Here is a 20,546-nt window from a genome sequence, read left to right as displayed (position 1 = left end):
TATTGAAGTGCAGAGTCAGTCGAAATTTTGGCTTCTATTTACTTAAGTCATTAATTCGAAATCAATTAATTTGAAAATTTGCAAGTAGTATGTGGGATGTCGGCGAGGGGACACATGACAAGCCAGCCAATATGGTTCATAAGCACAGTTCCACTTTATTCTACTTTATGTCTTACAGGTATACCTTTTCCTAACATCAGCTAAAGTGCATGTCACAAAGTGATTGGATACAGGCGTTAGCATCACATACATGATTGGTTAATATTGCCCTGAGAAAGTTACACCCTAAGCAAGTTAGCTACGTGCCTTTGTGCCTTACTCTCACCAGTTGTTCCTTGTTCGCGCCTGCATATTGCTACATATATTGCTACATGCTGTCCTTGCTGAACCAGACAGCTCAACACTTTGCTACATCACATAAGGCCCTTACTGATTCTCATAAGGCCTCCATTGATTCATGACCTTGCTTAGCTAGCCATTCTCCAACAGTAGTACTTTTACACTGACTGAAAGTAGTTGCAAATATACACAAAACTTGATAAATGGATTTTTTTTAATCTTGAAACAGTTCTCAGATTTCTTTATCAAAATGGAAAGAAAGGCTGTATTTTATTTTTTTTTTTTTTTTGCTGTTCAAAGGACTGTGTGTAGCCAATGTATCAATGTATAAAAATAATAAAATTATCTGCCATAACTTGAGCTTGCCATAATCCCATAATTTGTTTCATTTTGAATGCCATTACAGTTTGAACCTTAGCACAGACAGGTTAACTTTCCCCTTGAAGACGTATATTACTATTATTGGCAATTACTTTTATTCACCAAGCGGCCCAAGTGCATGCAGTATACGACACATGGGTTTCAATGTGACAGAGTATGTGTGGGGGCACAAGAGGCAGTCAGCAGTGCACCACACCCTCCTCTCCACAGCATTCTACTGCATCCTATGCAGTCTGCGCTCAAGCTATGCACCATTGACTCATGAAAAGTATTGCTAAAAAAACACATCATAATGTTAAAAGTTTACGATCTTGCAGGTCTGCATTACTGTCTGTCCAGGCCTGCGTGGGAATATGGGTTGGATAAGCCTGGTTTAAAGCATGGCTCCCAGTGTCTTAATCTAGAGTTGATACCACTGAATCAGGAGTCTAAGAGGATCTTAAAGTCTAAGGTTAGGCATACAGCTTAGCTAAATCACCCAGCTGCTGGAAGGTTTAAGAGATTAGTCCAATATCACATAGGAATTCAAGGACAGGCAGGGACCAAAAGTATTTTCAGTATTATTTGCCTAAGTTCTGTAACTCTTTTACTGTTTACTGTAATTTCTTGCCTGAGGTTTATTGTTTTTATAAAAAATTATAAAACTCTTGAAAATCAACAGATACAGTATTTGGATTTCCCTTTCCGCTGTGTGAGGATAAAAAGAAGGCAGCTTTAGAAGGAAACTTGGATAATGAATATAAAAGATTGGATTTCCATGCATAGTTGAGAGGAACTTGGACAATTCAGAGGCTATAGAACCAGAATTTTCATTCAAAACTGCAAATTTCTAAGTATCACTGTCTTTATATTAGGATCACACTTATCATTTTAATTCTTTGGCATTAGTAGCACTAGTAACATCTACAGCACAAAATTCTTCCTTTGCCCTGTGGAGGAGCTGGTGGATGAAAATCACCATGAGCCATCCCAGGGGGTAGCCAGCAGGGACAGGGAGGTCTCTCTCTGCTCTGCCCTCATGAGGCCCCATCTGGAGTACTGCGTCCAGGTCTGAGGGCCCCAATACAGGAAGGATGTGGAGCTGCTGAAGAGGGTCCAAAGGAGGGCTGTGAAGATGATCAGAGGGCTAGAGCATCTCTCCTGCGAAGGCAGGCTGAGGGAGCTGGGCTTGTTCAGCCTGGAGCAGAGAGAGCTGCAGGGAGACCTCATCACAGCCTTCCAGTATTTTAAAGGTGTTGCAGTAGGGCACGCCTACTGCAACAAAAATGGGGATTACAAAAAGGAGGGGAATCAACTTTTTAGTCAGACAGTGATAGGACAAGGAAGAATGGTTTTAAGCTCAAGGAGGGAAGGTTTAGATTGGATGTCAAGGGGAAATTCATTACAGAAGTGAGGTGCTGGAACAGGTTGCACAGTGATGCTGTGGATGCTCTGTCCCTGGAGGTATCGAAGACCAAGTTGGATGGGGCACTGGGCAACCTGGTCTAGTACCAAGTCTAGATGTTGGTGGCCCTGCCTGTGGCAGGGGGACTGGAACTTGATGATCCTTGGAGTCCCTTGCAACCCAAGCCATTCTATGATTCTATGATTCTCTCTGCTCTTATGATTAATGTATTTGGTCATGTGCTAATCATCAGTCAAGTCACCTTAGTGACTCCTGCTCCTCCTTGTCTGATTTAGTTCACAGCACAGTATATTTAAAACATATCTTTCTTATTCAAAGCCCATCCTGTATTTATCTTCCTTTTCTGCTCTATCAGTTATTAGCTACTGCAATTCTTATTATCTCACAAGCAAGGTACATTACTATTGATATAAAACTGCCAGCCTGTCACCTTTACATAGCCTTTACAGAATCATGAAATCAATTTGTAATCTAGTTCATTTTCATTCATCAATTTCATTTGCTTGAATTTATTTCTGATGGCCGTCCAAACAGCACGCATATGACAAATATATGACTATGCATTCATACCTAATCAGGCCTTGTTCCTAGTGGCAAGGCAGAAAATATCAAAGCAGTACTGTTGCAAGATAGAATTTTGAGCTTCACTGATTGATTACACAGTGAAGCTGAACAACAGGCAGAACTGTGATGTTATCAGAACTGGATGTGGCGTGGAAAAGGAACTCAAACTGTAGAGGAATTCATGTTGTCAACCAGTACCTATGGTTTTATAACTTTACTAAAGTTAGAAATATTCTGGAGTGCATTTATATACTGCTAAAAACTGAATGTACTATACAGTTTTAAACAAGCACCTCTGAATTTTTGTCAGGATGCATAAGGCATGCTGAAATTGTTTGCAGCAAGCTCAAGTACAGAAAATGTGTCATATTAAAAATGACCTCATCCTTTCATGGCCTGTACGACTATAAATTCATCTGCACTGAAGTACACAAACAGGTTTGATGTCTCACCATGTACAACCAAGGTTCCATCAGAATACTGATTGTCCGCAATGACAGACCTTGAGAGAATAGGTACCAACATTGTGTCCAGGTGCTGACAACTTCTTGCCCATGGTGTTCCTTAAAGAATCATGTAATCATTAAGGTTAGAACAGACTTCCAAGATCCAACTACCAACCCATTTCTGCCATGCCCACTAACCATATCCCTCAGTACCACATCTACACATTCCTTGAGCAGCTCCAGGGATAGTAACTCCATTACCTCTCTGGGCAGCCTTTGCCAGTGCATCACCACTCCTTCCAAGAATAAGTTTTTCCTAACACACAACCTGACCTCAATTGGTCGAACTTGAGGCCACTACCTCTCATCCTATCACTGTCTAAGAGCAGAATCCAACCTCCACCTTGCCACAGTCTCCTCTGAGGTAGCTAGCTGCACAGAGCAATAAGGTCTCCCCTGAGCCTCCACTTCTCTGAGCTTCACACTTCACTCCCAGCTCCTACAATGTGCTCCTCATAAGTCTTTGCTCCAGGTCCTTCATAGTCTCATTGCCCTCCTCCAAAAAGACCCAGACATGGTACACTGACCCACAGCCTTGACCCAGCCTGCCATTCCCAGCTGGCAGTCACAAGCACGCTTCTGGGAACTCGGCTGATCTCTGTCTAAAAATTCCTGAGGCCGCGTCGGGGCGCAGGCAGTGCCGGTGTCAAGCCTTGTGTACCCCAAATCCTGCTGGACGCTTTGGCCAAGAGTAGAAGCCTAAGGACTTCCCAGGAACGAACAGCTATAGCGAGGACGGGACGGGACGGGACGGGACGGGACAACACGACACGACGGGGCGAGGCTCCCTTTGTTCTGCCGGCCTCCGCTCCCGCTGCCGGGCAATGAATGCGGGGCGGAGTGAGGCGGTCCATGTCTTATGCAACCGGCACAGGGAGCGGCTCCCGTGGCCTCGCCAGCAGCTCGGCGCCGCGCCGGAGTCCCGACGAGGGAGGGGAAGGCTGGAGGTATCGCGCTCGCTCCAGCTCCGCCGGTGGGGGCAGCGCTCCCTCCCCGCCGGACCTCGCCTCTGCCCGCGGTGCCATCCGCAGGTGCGGAGCTGGCTGCGGCTGAGGCTGAGGCGGGTGCTTGCCGTCGGATTCCCTCTCAGCCTGTTCACCCCGCCGGGCTGCCGGCTGGGTGCTGAGCCGTGGGTCGAGCTGTAAGGAAACGCGTGCCTGGGACGACTTATCTCCGTTCCCAATGGTTCTTCCGTCCTGTGTACCGGGCGTTGCTGTCGGGATTGCCTCCTTGCATCTCATCCAGAAACTTTTCTTCCCCTACTTCTGGGCTGACTTGAGGTACTTGCTGAAAGTACTGCTTTATGGGCTGAGAGTAGAGAGCTACAGGCAGAGAGGAAAGATTGTCACCGTGCTGGACAAGTTTGTGAAGCTCGCTGAGAAGCAGCCATACAAGGCATTTCTCATCTACGACGGGAAGGTGCTCTCTTACCAGGATGTGGACAAACGCAGTAACAGGGTAGCACAGGTCTTCCTTTCCCACGGCACTTTGAAGAAGGGTGACACGGTGGCTCTACTGATGGGCAACGAGCCTGACTTCATCCACGTGTGGTTTGGACTGGCCAAGCTGGGATGTGTGGTAGCTTTCCTCAACTTCAATGTCCGCTCCAGGTCTCTCCTTCACTGTCTCAGTAGCTGTGAGCCCAAGATACTGATTGTGGGAGCAGGTACGGTATTCAGTTGGTTTATATGTCTAAAGCTTTTAATGTCACGTTTTTCCAGTGTATGCCCTTCCAGCTCCTTCACCGAAAACCAAAGTTCAAGATATTTACAGAATGAAAGAAATCTGGGGCTTTCTAGCTTCAGGATAAAGCTAAAGCCACTTAAATGAAGTATGTCCGTGCTCTAATGACATGGGTTTAACCTGTTCTTGGAAGCATTAAGTGCAGATAAGTTAGCAACATCTAGATGCAGCATATTCCAGATGTTTAATTACTTCAAGAATTGCCTAGTACGTCTCAGAGTAAAATAAGCTATTGGGAATAGTTTCCCACTCTTTGAAACAGTCAATTTTTATGTAATCCAAGTAACAAATTCTATTTTCCTTTACTATTCTACCATCCTTGTAGTAGTCAAACCTGTTAAAAATAGGAGGTTTGTACCATAGCTATGTGCTATGCAGACTCTTCTTTACATCTATTCACAAAGGTATGCCTGTTTTCCAGGTCTAGAACTGGGGGTTTTACTTTATAGGCGTAGCATGTAGAGGGTTAGTTTGCAATAACCAACTTACGGTGTAAGTAGAAGATTATAGAAGAAATTGCTGTGTTTGATTAGGTGATTTTGTGTGTTTCCAATACATTTTCTTATTATATATTTCAAAATAATTTAAAAATTTAATGTAGATATAATCTGCAATGTATTATTGCAGTTAAGCTTCAGTTATAGGGATCTATAAAACAAAGCCAGAGAAGTCTAACCTAAAATTGGGCTCCTGAGCACCTCTACATTTTTGATCAATTGTTAGTGAAACCCGCAGTGGTAAAGGGTCATGCAGAACTGTGATTCTTTGTATGGAGGAGGATAGTTCAAAATATGAAATGTTAGCTTCATTCTGTCTCTCTAAAATTATCATTTCAAATATTATGCCTTATTTCTAGTTCACATCTTCTTGTCCTATTCCTATTTACAAAGTTTGTAGGGCTTTGCATTCGTGACTCCTAACTGGTTAAATTTCCTTCTGTCTGCTTTATGCTGCTGCTGCAAATTTCTGCTTTCACAGTTGTATTTAATATTTTTCCCATATGTACTTTTGAATTATTAATTATGTAGTATGTGCTATGCTGGTTTAAGAGTAATAGAGTACTTAATAACTAAATAATGAAACAACAGCCAATTTATGTGTAATCCCAAAGCATATGATGGCAATCTTTCTGAACTGTCAGTTTGAAATTTTGCCTTCTTCCTTAAATAAAAGAACAACTCATTTAAAACAGTCTCTTAAGTATGTGCTTTTGAGTGTTTTGATTGATGAGTCCATTTAATTTTAAGGCTGTTTTTATGCATTGTGGTTATTTTTTGAGTCTGTCCATCTTAGCAATGAGGAGAAAAGCTATGTGTAAACAGGTAATACCAACAAACTAGTCCCTGAGTTGGTCTTTTATGTGTTGGTGTTACATTATTCATAGGTCTCAGACCCTTGAGGCTTTACAGTATTTTTCAGGATTTAGGAGCTATTTTTTGTCCATCTCTGAGAAAGAAGCTGAAGCTCTGCTTTGTACCTGTTTGTTGGCCGTGTCATATGGAGAAGCAGCCTCTTCAGAGAGGTCTGTGTTTTGCAGTTGAAGGTTAACACACTGTTACACAGTTGATTAGGCAATCAGTTAATACACCTCTGAGAATTTAACTGATACTGCCTTATCAGTAGGTACCACCTGAGTTTTTCTTGTGTGCTTTGCTTTTTTGATGCTCTTTTCTACAGGACTGTAAATAGCCTGAACTTGGTATTCTGAATAGGATATTCTATTGCAAAATACATACACTAGAAGCATTCAACTTGTAGTCGAATATCTATCATCATCATATAAAGATGTTTTTAATTACAGATCACTATATGACAGTATTTTTTCTGGGTGGTTGTTCTGGTTTTTAGCAGTATGTATGCTCTGCACCACCGACAAACGAGCTTGAATTAAAAATTCCACTTAAAGAGTTACAAGACTATCTTTTCAATTAATTATCTAGTTCATACATTGCAGCACAGTGGAAATTGTCCTGTCACAATTTGGTCATTAACTGCCCGTATTCAGTAAGACCAGAATTTCTCTTGAAATTTGTGTCTTTTAGCAACACGTTAAATCTGGAATCTGCATTTAAATCCAATTAAGATTTCATTTGGGTGACAGGAGGCCTTCAACCTTCTGCTGATACCTGTATCACTGCCCACAGACAGTTGTTTATTGTAAAATCCTTGCTCAGAATATGTTGGTGTAGTAATCCTCTGTGTGTGACAATTGCAACTTATTTCTTCTTTTGGTCCATCATGTCATTTTCAGTATGCTTTAACTTTCAACAAATGTGATGTTTCTATCCAAATAGTATGAGTAGTATTTATGGTTACATTTTCTTCCATGCCTTTCTTGCAAGATCACTCTCATTTAGTGGACCTTGTATTCCTAAGTTGTCTTTTTTTGTCTGCAAATTTTTCAGAGGCTGTGGTTCAGTATAGTCTTATAGGTCCTTCAGAGCTTGCAGTCAGATCTTGTTCTCGTCTGACAATTCTGATATTTTCACTGCTGTTTCTGACTTAAGATTCAGGTCTTCTAGAGCAGCTAAAGTTTAGGGGTTTCATTTTGGTTTTGTTGCAGAAAGGTTGCAGAATACCTGAAGCTTTTATTCTTCAGCCTCTCATATGCTAGAAGAGCTGCAAAATGTCTCCTTGTTGGTTTCTTATGTGAAATGAATATCTCTAGAAATTTGGATTTTTATAGAATAGCAATATTCTTGTGGTTCAATTAGCACAGTCTGGTAAGTCATTTTATTCTTGTTTGAACACAGCCTGTAAGGCAAATATAGATTCTTGAGGTTGCCAGTGTGTACACCTTGTTTTCCTTTCTAGCATATTCACTTGCCATAGTAGTTCCGAGAAAAATTTTGCTTTAGCTACTTACTTGTCTGCTTTCTTTTCAAAAGCATTTAGCTCTTGGTTTAATTTCTTGTGTAACATTTTCAGTCTTCCATCTCCAGAAACCTTATATCACTGCTCCCATTCTGGAGAATACTTGTCTTAAGAATCAGAAGTCTTATTAAAAACACAGTTTCGAACAACACTGTCTTAGAATAAGGTAAATAAGGAACTTGTGAAGGAGGAAAAGGAAGCTGTATGCCTTCTGTCTATTAGATTGTCAGTTTATCAGGAATCTGATCTGCTAAAAGGTACTTATCCTTACTACATTTATTGTCAGATTCTGTCACCCTTATCCATGTAAATAGTATGAGTATAAACAGAGGATTAAGGCACTGAGTTATGTGTTAACTTTTAAGGCACCATGGCCTTTCTAGGGAGTATTTCTATTAATTGAAATCTATTGATTTAATATCAGTAATCAATTTAATATGAATTAATGAAAGCTATTGGTGATGAGTGAATGGTTGGACTGGATGCTCTTACAGGTCTTTTCCAACCTGGGTGATTCTGTGATAGGAAGTTCTGCAGAAATGTATCTGTGAACTTCTTCATAGTGAGGGTTAATGGAGCACTGGCACAGGCTTCACAGAGAGGTGGTGGAGTCTCCTTCTCCGGAGACATTCAAGACCCGCCTGGACGCCTACCTGTGCAACCTGGGCTAGGGAGCTCCTTTGGCAGGGGAGTTGGACTCCATGATCTTTAGTGGTCCTCCCAGCACCTACAATTCTGCGATTCTGTGATCCCTTTGATTTTCTGTGATTCCTTTGATTTTCCTTCTCAAAAAATGAATACTTCTATGTGCACATGAATTTATTATAACATAGTTTCACAAGCTTTATGTTAAAAGATGAATCACTAAAGAAAAGGAAAAAAATATTTGGAAAAGCATATTCATTTTGACAAATTTATAGCTTTGTTATTTTTTCTCCAGTGGAAGCTAAATAATTAGCACTGGTGAATATTCATATACAAACTATGTAAACAGTGCACACAGAACTGCTGTCTGTATTGCCAAACATCAAATAAACAGTCATTTCTTCCAAAACAAATAAACCAAAACATGGATAAAATTTCATAGTTTAAAGAGAAAGCAAGTACTTGAGAGAAACCACAAATTTAAATAGCAAAATTGCTTAACTATTATTGCTTTACTATATAGTTAAGTACATGTGCCAGGTACCTCAAGAAATATTGAAATGTAGCAGTTCCTCTAAGAGGGCTGTTTATTTCTGGCACAAGAACAAGATGATTTGTGACTACCAGTACGCTCTAAGCAACATTAAGCAAGTATATTCTCTTTTCATGGAACAAGCTACTGTCGTCAGAATTATTCTTTGGAAATGTCTTAGTCCTACTGAGAGTTCTGTCTTCCAGCACCCTATCATTCATTTCTGTTCCAGAAGTAATTTTATGCTTCTGGCACTTCGAAAACTGAAATTTTAAATTACCCTTTCTTCTTTATATAACAAATTGTTCATATATTGTCCCAAGTACTAGATTTCTGAACAAAAAAGAAAGATACTATACTGTTGTATAATTTATTCACAGAATTAATGTTCAGTAGTAGTTAAAAGTAATGAGTACTTGTACAAAACAACAGTCTTTGGTTGTATGAATCAAGAAACAGCAAACAGTATGCATTTTTAATCTGAAGTTGGATCTTAATTATTTAGAGTAAAAACGTTTCAATCTACTGAAAAGGAATTATTCCCTTTTGTCATTCTTGAATATTAAATTATTATACATGTAAAGTTGATATCAATATTAGTAGTCACCATACTTTTTTCTTCAAAGAAAGAAAGGAAGGGAAAAAATGACAAATCTTTTAATTTTAATTTTATTTTTTACAGACTTTCAGTTCTTATTACTCAGACACTTGAAGAACTAGGTGCATATCGTATCTGGAATTTCTGAATAATAATAAATGAAAAAAATAAATAAAATAAAATAGAACCCAGCAGAAGTATTTGTGAATTTCTCTGTTTTACACTTCTAAGCAAAAATATCTTCTGCAGAGAAGACAACAAGAGGCCAATATTACACCTTTGTTTTAATCACTGTTAAAAACATGAAAGACAGAACTATTAGAAATAATGCAAGAAGTAATGAATCTAGCTATGGATAATAAAAAATAAAAAGTCAGTAATGGCCTCTTTGGTATCTGCATTACTTAAAAACAATGTTACTGTTTTCAGATGTGTTGTGTTTGTTTTCTGCAGGGCTTTTGCAAGAAGATTCTTTGTAATTCAACAGAAGGTAAAATTTCATTTACAATTACACAGTCAGTTACACAGGAAAAATTTTACTTAACTTTTATTGGGTGCTTAGTATCTCTATACCACACTGATTTTCTGGTGAGGCTACTATGCAGTGTGGCCAGCTGAGTCTGGTGTGTATTATTACTAGAAATTGCAGAAATTGAGAAATCCTTAATGCTAATGATGAACAATTCTTAACCTTTCTTAACGTCTCTGCTGGCACAATAATTGGCACCTATGCCAATACAGTCAACTGTGAAGGATTTTTTACTCTTTTGCTCTGTTCAAGAACAGAAATAGAGCTCCAGCCACTTCAGACACACTTGTGTTTCTCTCAGCCTAACCTGTACCTGCACAAATCACAGAATTTTTAGAAGAGACGTAGTATACAGTCATTTGGTCACACTTGGTATATTAACAGCTGTTAATCATTAGAAATATTACTGTTGTATTTTCATATTTATTCATGAATAGAAAAATATACCCTAATTGTATCATGTGATGGAAAAGGAGAATTACAGTTTGAGAGAACCTGAATTTTCAGTGTATAGGATTTCCTGCAGCTTGCTTAAAATGGCTTTTCTTTCTCATTATTGTGTTCTGTTGCTATGTATGGTGAGTGAAAGGTGACTGTACTCAGATGATTTAAACAGGACTGCCTTTTAGGTTTTCATTATTTGGGTGATATCTTCCTGAAATAACTGTAGTGTGAGGAAGCTAGGACACAAATATGATTATGTCACGCCCCATCAGATATATTTTCTAAACAATTCCAAAATATACTGAAGCCATTCTCTGTCCTCTTCAGGTTTATAAGGCATTATCTTTGTCAGGCTGTATCTTTGTGAAGATAACAGAGGTGTCATTCACTACAATATATACAGCAGTCTGTCAGGAGGAAAGTATTTTTTGAAAGTATTAAATACATTGCACTGTTATGGTTTACAGTATATGCAAAAGGGTTCTAGTGGTGACACTCATATTTAGTTTTTGCAAAATGAGCTTGGGGTTGACATCAGGAATCCAAATGCTGTTTCTGGCACTGCTTTGTTGTGAGGTTCTGGGTGTGTCATTTCAGCTTCATTTGTTTCTTGATTTATAAAACCTGAGATAATAACATAGATTTATACCTATGGGGATATTTACAAGATAATTATGTAGGCTAAGATCCAGTAAAGCACTTAAGTGTAAACATATCTTTAAGCATATAAATGGTTCTATTGAAAGCAGTATGACTACTCCTATACTGAAGAATTTTGCTGGATTAGTACTTTAATGTCTGTTTAGTATTCTGTGAAAGTGACTGATAGAAAAAAATGTTTAAACATATAAATACCAAATGTATTACTTATGAGTTGGCCTCTGTTTCTTTTTTTCCTTTTTGTTTAATCTGGTATCTCGTTGTTCCTTTACTGATTAAGTAAACAACATGCATCTTATTTATACTACTGATTCTATTTTGTAAAAGTGAGTTTGCATTTAAACTCAGATAAAAGCTAATGGAAGGAGTGTTGTTTGTGGAGGGATGTGTAGATGTAAATAAATAAAATTTTTTGATACCTGAAATCAGATCCAGGTGAAGATTCAGTTGAAGAAACAAAAAAAAAGTAGCTGTATGGGGTTTTTTTGTCTGAATAAGCCACGGGTCTGTATCATTTTTTTATTTGAAATTCAAGCGTCCATACACATGGTACATTGGCTTCTTTTTTTTTTCTTCTTTTTTTTTTTTTCCCTAATTGAGTCATTTCTGTGTTTTTGAGTAAAAAAAAAATCCCTCTACTCAAGAGACTGCCATTGAGAACATCCAAGGAAAGCTGCATGGTAACTGTTGCCTGTGTGTATATTTACCATTCATCTTTAACGTATTTTATTTGAGCTGAAACTTAATGATACTTTTCTATTCTTAGCAATGACAGAGTTCTAAAAAATACAGTAGTAAGCAGGAGAGCAGGAGCTAGTAATCAAAAGATCTCCATTTTGCCACAAGAGCTAGATGAAAATTAGACATTGTGGAGTCAGCAGTACTCTTGTTATTTTAGACCTTCTTTTCATTCAATTTCCATTCCAGCTCATTGCTATTTTATTTATTTACATCAGTGAAGATGAATAGCACTCCTCTTTCTGTTCCAAAAATTAAAACTTTCAGAGGAAATGTGCCATATTTGCATCTAATTTTTGAAGACGTAATATAAGTAATGACATTTTGTATTAAATTTTAAGATTTCCTTGGAGCATTAGAAGAAATTCTTCCTAACATCCAGAAAGACATTGATGTTTGGGTAATGACCAAGGATTCCACTTTTCCAAGTGTGCATAGCCTTTTAGACAAAATGGATGCTGCATCTGAAGATCCTGTTCCAGTTAGTCTACGCTCTGCCAACAACCTCAAGTCATCTGTTTTATATATATTTACTTCAGGAACAACAGGTACAGATCTGCTAAAGAGATAATATTTTCTTAAAGCTGTCATCTAGAAGCTTGATTTTTTTTTTGAAGCTCTCTTAATCTTTTGATTAATCTTTTTATAATACAATATCATATTTTGTGTTGTTTTGGGGGGAATTAACCATTCCTCTTACTGACGAATGTTTATATTCAATGTATTATGTGCTTTTTTTTATTTGCTAGATTGTACAAATACAGTGAGAGAAGCTTTGACATCTGCTTAACTACTGAAGTGTTTATAATTTTTTTTTTCATGTTTTTATAGCTAACACAGCTGACATTGTATCAGGAACTTTAAAAAGCAATCTTGATTCAAGGAAATAGACAATTTTTCTTCATTAAATCGTGTTTTATGCAGTGACAGAAAATAGGATTAAGTTATTAGCCTTTTAGTGTAGAAACAGATGGCTGAATTTAATACCAGTTGTCTAGCAGCTAAGAAGCTAAGACTTAAAACAAAAAAAGAAAAAGAAAACAAACAAAAAAAAAAAAAAAACAAAAAACCCCACAATTGGTTAGTGACTTGAAAAGGAGCATGATGTTGCTAAGATAAGCAAATTGGCATTCCCATTCAGTTTTAGCTACAAGATGAATTAAATGAAGATTTATTTGATTTATATTTCTTTTTCCTTCAAATAAATAATTTAGTGAATTTATTTCTGCTTCTAGGAGAAGATTTAAGTAGTAAAAATGTTGACCTAGAATAAAAAAAGTTAAAAAGCTAAAAAACTTCCAGATGTCAGCTACATTTGAAATAACACATATCGTATAATCTTAGAATCCACATTGCTGGCTCATGTCCAGCTTCCCATCCAACAGTATCCCCAGGTCTTTTTTTGTCAGGGCTGCACACAATCCTTTTAACTCCCAGCTCGTGTTGGTAGTGGATGTTGTCTTTACCCAATTAAAAATCTTCTATTTGGATTTGTTGAACCTCATGAGATTCACTGGGGCCCACTTCTCAAGCTTGTCTAGGTCCCTCTGAGCGGTATCCTGATCCTCTGGTGTGTCAACCCCACAGCTTGGTGTCATCAACATACTTGGTGAGAGTGTACTCATTCCCACTGTCAATGTCACTGAAGAAGATATTAAAGAGTATCCGTCCCAGCACTGGCCCCTCTGCAACATCAGTGATCTCCATTCAGGTGTTAAGCCATTGACCTTTACTCTCTGGATGTGACCCCGAAGCAAGTTCTTCACCCACTGAAGAGTCCATTTGAAAAGCATGAAATCCATATTTTTCCAATTTGGAGACAGGGTTGTTATGGGGTACTTGTATGTACTGTGCTAGTTTACATTTCATTATTTATTTTTTATTCCTGTGAGATGTAATTAGAAGGATAAGAATTGCTTAGCTTGAGGAGTTTGGGATACCAACTTTTAATGTGAAGCAAGTCAACATTTGAGCATCTTTGGTTATGCAAGATCCTAGTGTTTAGTATAAAATTATTAGCTTACTTTAAAGTAAGTACTGTAAGTACTGTCTTACATAATCTGTGGTCATCTGTTTGTAGCAGCAGAAAGAAAGAACTTGAGACTCTCCAGCTCACTTCACAGAATCTTGAAATTGCAGCATAGCTGAAGTTGCAAGGGCCTTCTGGAAGTTATCTGGCTGAACACCCCTGCTAAATCATGAAATAGCAGACCAGCTCAGGACCACGTCTAGGCAGCTTTTGAAGGTCTCCAAGGATGGAGACCTCACAGCTTCCCTGGGCATCCTATTCCACTGGAATTACTTTTTGCATTTTCTCTTTAGTGTGATGAGCTTTGGAATTACTTTTAACAAGAATCTCAATTGATTGCACTTTCACTTAACAGCTCTAATTAGTTTTCAAAGTAACAGTAACTTTACGAAAGTGATAAAACTTTCTGAGATACACTGCATTTTTTTTTGAAATTTAAGTAGTTCTTGCTGTTCATCAACAAACAAAACTAAATCTGAAATTTTTGCTTGTAGTAGAGAACGCATATTGAACAAGTACCAGAGTACTTGTACACAATAACCCCTTGTATGAGTCAGATTCAGCACAGAAATTCTGTTATGTAATTGGAATAGACTTTTAGCATCTTTTACTAGAATTAGTTAAATTCTACATAGTCTTCACATTGTTCTAAAAGATGTAGCTAGACTCAGGTTAAGGTATTTTTAGGTAAGTGTACTCTACTTCATCTAACTAGTGTAAAACCCATAGTTTTTTGGTTGTGTTAGTCTCTCTTGTCTGAAAGAGACCTAGCTTTATTTTCTGCTTTATTCTGATTTATGTGAAAAAAAAAAAGTCCTTATGTATAGGTGACCCTTCATTAGTTTTGTATAATTTGGTAGTGTATTGGTCATGGCTTTTCTATTTGAACTCTTATTTGAACTGATATACATCAGATTTAATAACTAATATATGAGGTAACAAGTTGTCTCATCTGTTACTACGTGTAAAAAATAAGCATATAGTACTGTACTAAATATCCAGTTGTCTATGTAGCTGAATAGATGGCTGTCCAAGAAAGTATTGTATCAGTTATGATTTTAGAGACTTCGCACTGAAAGAAAAAGGCAGCTTCTCTTGAAGATAAGGTCTATTGAAAGTTTTGTTTTTACATTACAGGTCTTCCAAAGGCCGCAGTCATCAGTCACATGCAAGTTCTTAAAGGAGCTGCTGGACTCTGGGCTTTTGGTGCTACTGCAGAAGACATCATTTATATTACTCTGCCTCTTTATCACAGTGCAGCATCTCTTCTTGGTATAGGTGGATGCATTGAATTAGGTAGACTTCATTTAATTTTTATTAGAGAATTAATTACTAGAAAAATATGTTTAAACAGATTTGTTTTCACTGCTTTTAGAGAAATTAAACCAAATGAGTATTGTTTTCTGAATAGCTTTATGGTTCTGTATTTTGAGGACATATGAGGGTCTTGTAATAGAGGAAGACCTCTTTTGCTAACCATATTTGGACAAGAATTAATGTAGTTTTTGCATCAAAAATGTTTTTACATTTTTTTTTCTTTTAGAAGCATATATTTTGACAGTTTGTGCAGCATGTTATTGTGTTGCAGACCAAGTATCATACGCTGCAGTACAATTAAAATGTACTTTGGTGAACATAAAAATATTGGCAGATACAAACACAGCTAGATAAGCTGCTACTTACAGAAAACAACTGCTTTCCTTTTCTGTTGTTTCCATTAAGGTGCAACGTGTGTCTTAAGAAAGAAGTTCTCAGCTAGTCAGTTCTGGAGTGACTGTAAAAAGTACAATGTGACTGTCATCCAGTACATTGGAGAACTGTGCCGCTACCTTTGCAGCCAACCAGTGGTGAGTGGAACAAAGATGGCTATTCATCTGTCAAAGAACTTGCACACTTATTGTTCTTACAGTGGTTATTTTAAAAAGGAAGAAAAGCTGTATTCAGCTTGTACCTCTGCCCTTCTTCTTGCATGAGATTCCTGAAATATTTGGTGATCATGTAGACTGTAAAATAAATAGATAGATAGATAGATAGATAGATAGATAGATAGAGCTTGAATTGTGAAAATATTACAGTATTTAGAGATTAAAAATTGAGTCAGTGTCATTTAGTGAATAAATATTGAAGTTTTACAGACTAATTTCAGAAAACCTGGATGACTGTTGAAATTCCTTTCAGAATTTTCAAAACTTAGGTTTTTTGGCTTATAAATGTTTGAGAAGTCTAAAATTTTTCAGGTTGTGTTTCATCACTGTTTTGGCTTGTTGGGGTTTGCTTGTATTTAGACCATATAGACCACATTTGCTAATTTTTGACTGGTTTGATCTGATCAGCAGCTCAAAGAACGCTGTCTTTTGTTCCAGTTAGGATGCTTTTTCAGTCAACAATGCAAAATTTGTTAAAGTGACATTCCTCCCTTACACTGCATAAACCCAAAGCTGAAATTACTTCGTTTCCCTTGATGTTCTTTCTGCAGGTTATTGAGTGCAATGTGTGCTGAACCCATTGTAAATATCACACAGAGCTGACTCTAGTTAATTGAATTAATTCTTGGTCTAACTATTGTGTCTTCCTATCTCTCCTCCTTGATGATAAAGAGAGATGAAAATTTAGGCTAAGTTGAGTACATAAAATTAGCTGGCATTAATTCAAGATTTATTGTAGAATAATGCAAACAGATAAAGAAAATAATTTGTTTCATAGCAAATGTTTGTATGTGTAAAAATGAATATGAAACAAATATTCAAAGTTGGGTATTAAGTAAAATTCATTTTCTTAATGATGGCAATTACTGTTCTATTCACTTATGAGCCACAGGTTGTCCTATTTTGTTTCAGTAACAAATGCTAAATTTTTAATCGCAGATGACCTTTCAGGTAAAGCATTATAATATGCTTTACCTGAGAAGCATTAATATAAAAGCATTATTATATAACTATAAGCATTATAATATTTTAAATATGTAATCAAATAATTATCAATGCTCAATGGCTAAACATGGTGGTTAATTGGGATACTGTTGGATGGGAAGCTGGACATGAGCCAGCAATGTGCCCTCACAGCCCAGAAAGATAAACAAGTCCTGGGCTACATCAAAAGAAGCATGGCCAGCAGATCAAGGAAGGTGATCTTGCTCCTCTACTCTGTGCTGATGAGGCCTCACCTGGAGTAATGTGTCCAGATGGGGAGTTCTCAGTACAAGAGAGACACTGATGTATTGGAGCACATCCAGAGTAGGGCCACAAAAATGGAGCACCCTTCCTTCAAGGACAAGCTGAAAGAGCTGGGGCTGTTCAGCCTGAAGAAGAGAAGACTCTGTGGTAACCTGATAGTGGCCTTTCAGTATCTAGAGGGAAGCTGCAGGAAAGGAGGAGACAAACTATTTAGCAGGGTCTGTGATAACTGAACAAAGGGAAATGTCTTCAAGCTTAAAGTGGGTAGATAGAGGTTGGATTTCAGGAAAAAGTCTTTTAAGGTGAGGCACTGGAACACGTTGCGCAGAGATGTGGTTGATGTCCCTTTCCCTGGAGACTGCCAAGGCAAGGCTGGTTTAGGCCCTGGGCAAGCTGATCTAGCTGTGCATGTCCCTGTTCATTGCAAAGGATTTGGACCAGGCAACCTTTAAAGGTCTCTTCCAACTCTAAGGATTCTAAGATTCTATGTTTCTATGATTATTTCCTCTTTGCTGAATTTTGTTCTAATAGCTCCTCTTTTAGGAAGTGGTGCTAATAACTCAAATGTATGCATCTGAAAATTCTTTTTTTTATCTAGGCCCTCATTTTATGTTTTAAAAGGATAGTGATCAGTAGTGTTGTATTAACTGAAAAAGAATAAAAATAGCCCTTGTTTTAGAGTTGAAGAAGAGTTTACAATTCTATCTTAAGTACTGGCCAGTGATCAATGTTCAGAATTGGTTGTTTGTCTTTTTTTTTACTGAACATTTTCAGAAGTTTATTTAAGTTATGTTGAATTCGAGTCATAGGACCTACTCCACACTCTCCATTCAGGCGTTAGCTAAGACAGTATTTTTGGATTAAAGAGAATATGAGTAATATCATAGCAACCATCACTGGCTGTGATGTGGAATTAGAGTAGTGATGCCTTTTTCTCTTCTTTCTTTTGAATTTTATAATAAAATTGAGAAAAAATTATAGCATAGAGAAAAAATCCAGTTAAGCCAACATTTTTCCTCAAAGGCATACCACTTATCTTCAGCGCTCCATCTTTTGCTGTCCTTACAACCTGAGTTGTTAATTGTTCCTCCTTTCTGTCTTTCATAACATAGCCTTTTGTTTTACCCATTTTATCCTGCTCTGGCACTTAAAGCAAGAATGGCAGGTTTGTGTACTTCTTCTATAAAACAAAGAGTTCTTTAAAAACCTTCCCAAACCACTGTAAAGTTGAAGAGGTTTTATGTTTTGTAAATAAGGTTAGTTATGCCACCAGTAAATAAGCCTTTTGTTTGTTAATTTATCTACATGCTTTTCAAGAGCTGACATAACTAAATTCTTTAGCCTGGGAGGTTACTTTTTGTTTGCTAGCTGGATGAAGAGAAACCCAATGGTTCTTCTGTGGAAAAATTAAATCACTTAAATAAAGTGAACAAGTTTGAAAGCTAGTTATATTGTACTTGGAAAAAAAGTAGTAATGATTTGTCACATTTAAACTGGAAAGGAAACATGTTCACACAAGTAAGAGTAATGATTCTATATATATTATGTAATCCATAGTTATTTTTCAGTTTGGGGAAGTAAATTGTCAAGTTGTTATCCCTCTTTCAAGTTTCATTACTATACAATGGCATCACGAAAAAGGTCTGGCTAATACAAATGCTAAAGTTCTGTGAAGTGTTGTCAAGTTTCAAATACTCAAATATCCTTCCAATAAACATGTATTAAAACCACAGCAATTGTCTCAAGTGCTTAATTTTTATCATTAATATTAATATTTTAAATAAATGCTATATGTCTACAGTTGGAGTCCACCATTCTATGACGCTTCTTATTTCAAAGATTTTGAACAGATCTTTTTGCACATCTGTGGTAGCTCCTAGTTTCTTACCTTAGTTGTCCTTGAGAGTTCTCTCATTTCATCTTTGTGCTTCTCACATCTGCAATAGCTCCTGAACACTTGTTGCAGTAGAAATTTTTTGAAATCTGTTCTGCATCTGGTTTGTTTTAGTAACCTGTTGTCCTCAACGCTGGTACATTAGAAAAGAAAGAACTTTTTCTCTAAGTAAAAGCACAACAGCCTTGCAATATTTTATGCTTATAGCTATTTCTGGACTTCTAAAATCCTCATGCCTTTTCTCTTCCCAACTATTTTGCTGCTCTTTTTGGTCACACTGAAAGTGTAACAGCCAGTATAATAGAAAATATAAAATTTTAAATATATTAGCTTGCCTTCTCCTTTGAAGGACAATATTTAGCAAATTAATAACTTTGTCTTGCTGCTTGATATTGCTTAGTATCTCTAGTTACAGTGCTGTAATAAGTAAGAAAATCTGAAACAGTATAGCTCCTTATTTCATCTTTAAGAAGAGGCCTTGGAGGACTTTTCTATTAATCTGTGGATAATTTTTCCTCAGGAGTGGAATTGGGTGAACAGAAATAATCTTTTTCCATTTTAGAATAATGATTTACTTGAGCCTGGAAGTGAGTCCTGAAGCTTTTGGAAACATGGGAATGGTAACACAGCATTTCTTTCATGCTTTTCTCTAAAGAAGACCTGAATCTCGAAATAGTTTATGAATGTACATTAGAAGTCAGTCTTCTTGATCATTTTGTCCTCTTTTTTTTTTTTTATTGTCCTAAGCTGTTGTATACTATGACATGAATTATTTCATTTACAGTCCTTTGCATGAACTTCATGAGCTCTGTATTAAATCTAGAGTTCACTTCTACTTGTATTCAAAGTCTGTTTCACAGAGTTCAGTAAATTATGGTTCATAAGTATTTTTATGTATCTGTCCTGTTATATCTCCATTTGATATCGAGTCAGTGTTATCATTTGGCATCAGTAGCACTTCCTTAGGGTTACCTCTAATGCATAAGATTGTGTACATAAGCTTTCAGACTTAATTTTGTTAAGCTAAAGCGAGCCAATCTCTACTACCAATTTGGCCAAGGTTTTCTTTGGATAGGATTAAGAGCTGGACTGACTTTAGAAAAGATGCTTAAGGATTTATTTTATTTAAATTCTGCTGCATTAGAACAACAGTACTTTTGAAGGGGAAGACAAGCAAGCTGACACTGCTGGGATCAGGAAACAGTAGTCAGTTTCCTGCTTTTGACTCAGGTGTTGTGAGAAGAGATGTGAGAACAGTGTTTATGTTGGTTGGAAAACACCATCGTCCACTGGGCACAAGTTTTTTTGAAGGCAGCAATTTTGACTGATATCAGAAGAGGAAAAATAAATCAGAAGGCAATTATCTACAACATGAGATTTACTTGATATTCCATTCCCTAATAAAATCTTATAGTAGCCTGTGTTTTTTCAAAGTCTTTGTGCAGTTACATATGTCATAAGCAGGCAGCATTCTTAATTCAAGTTGTTACTT

General features: G+C 37.2%; 1 protein-coding gene across 1 annotated transcript in view; it reads left to right on the top strand.

The window, feature by feature from the left end:
• Positions 1-4,361: 4,361 nt before the first annotated feature.
• SLC27A6 (solute carrier family 27 member 6) overlaps positions 4,362-20,546 on the top strand; it is a 37,236-nt gene continuing 21,051 nt past the window's right edge. The window contains exons 1-4 of the mRNA XM_065740665.1: positions 4,362-4,861; positions 12,300-12,506; positions 15,125-15,283; positions 15,710-15,834. Of these exons, the coding sequence (XP_065596737.1) occupies positions 4,378-4,861; positions 12,300-12,506; positions 15,125-15,283; positions 15,710-15,834 (975 nt within the window). The 5' untranslated portion in view covers positions 4,362-4,377. The remainder of the gene's footprint in view (positions 4,862-12,299; positions 12,507-15,124; positions 15,284-15,709; positions 15,835-20,546) is intronic.

This window comes from Cyrtonyx montezumae, unplaced genomic scaffold (genome assembly GCF_038088225.1).
Source record: "Cyrtonyx montezumae isolate F1298 unplaced genomic scaffold, pur_monq_1.0 scaffold_29, whole genome shotgun sequence".
Classification (NCBI taxonomy): domain Eukaryota; kingdom Metazoa; phylum Chordata; class Aves; order Galliformes; family Odontophoridae; genus Cyrtonyx; species Cyrtonyx montezumae.
The sequence above is the reverse complement of the archived record's forward strand: the minus strand, read 5'-3'. Positions and strand labels throughout refer to the sequence as shown.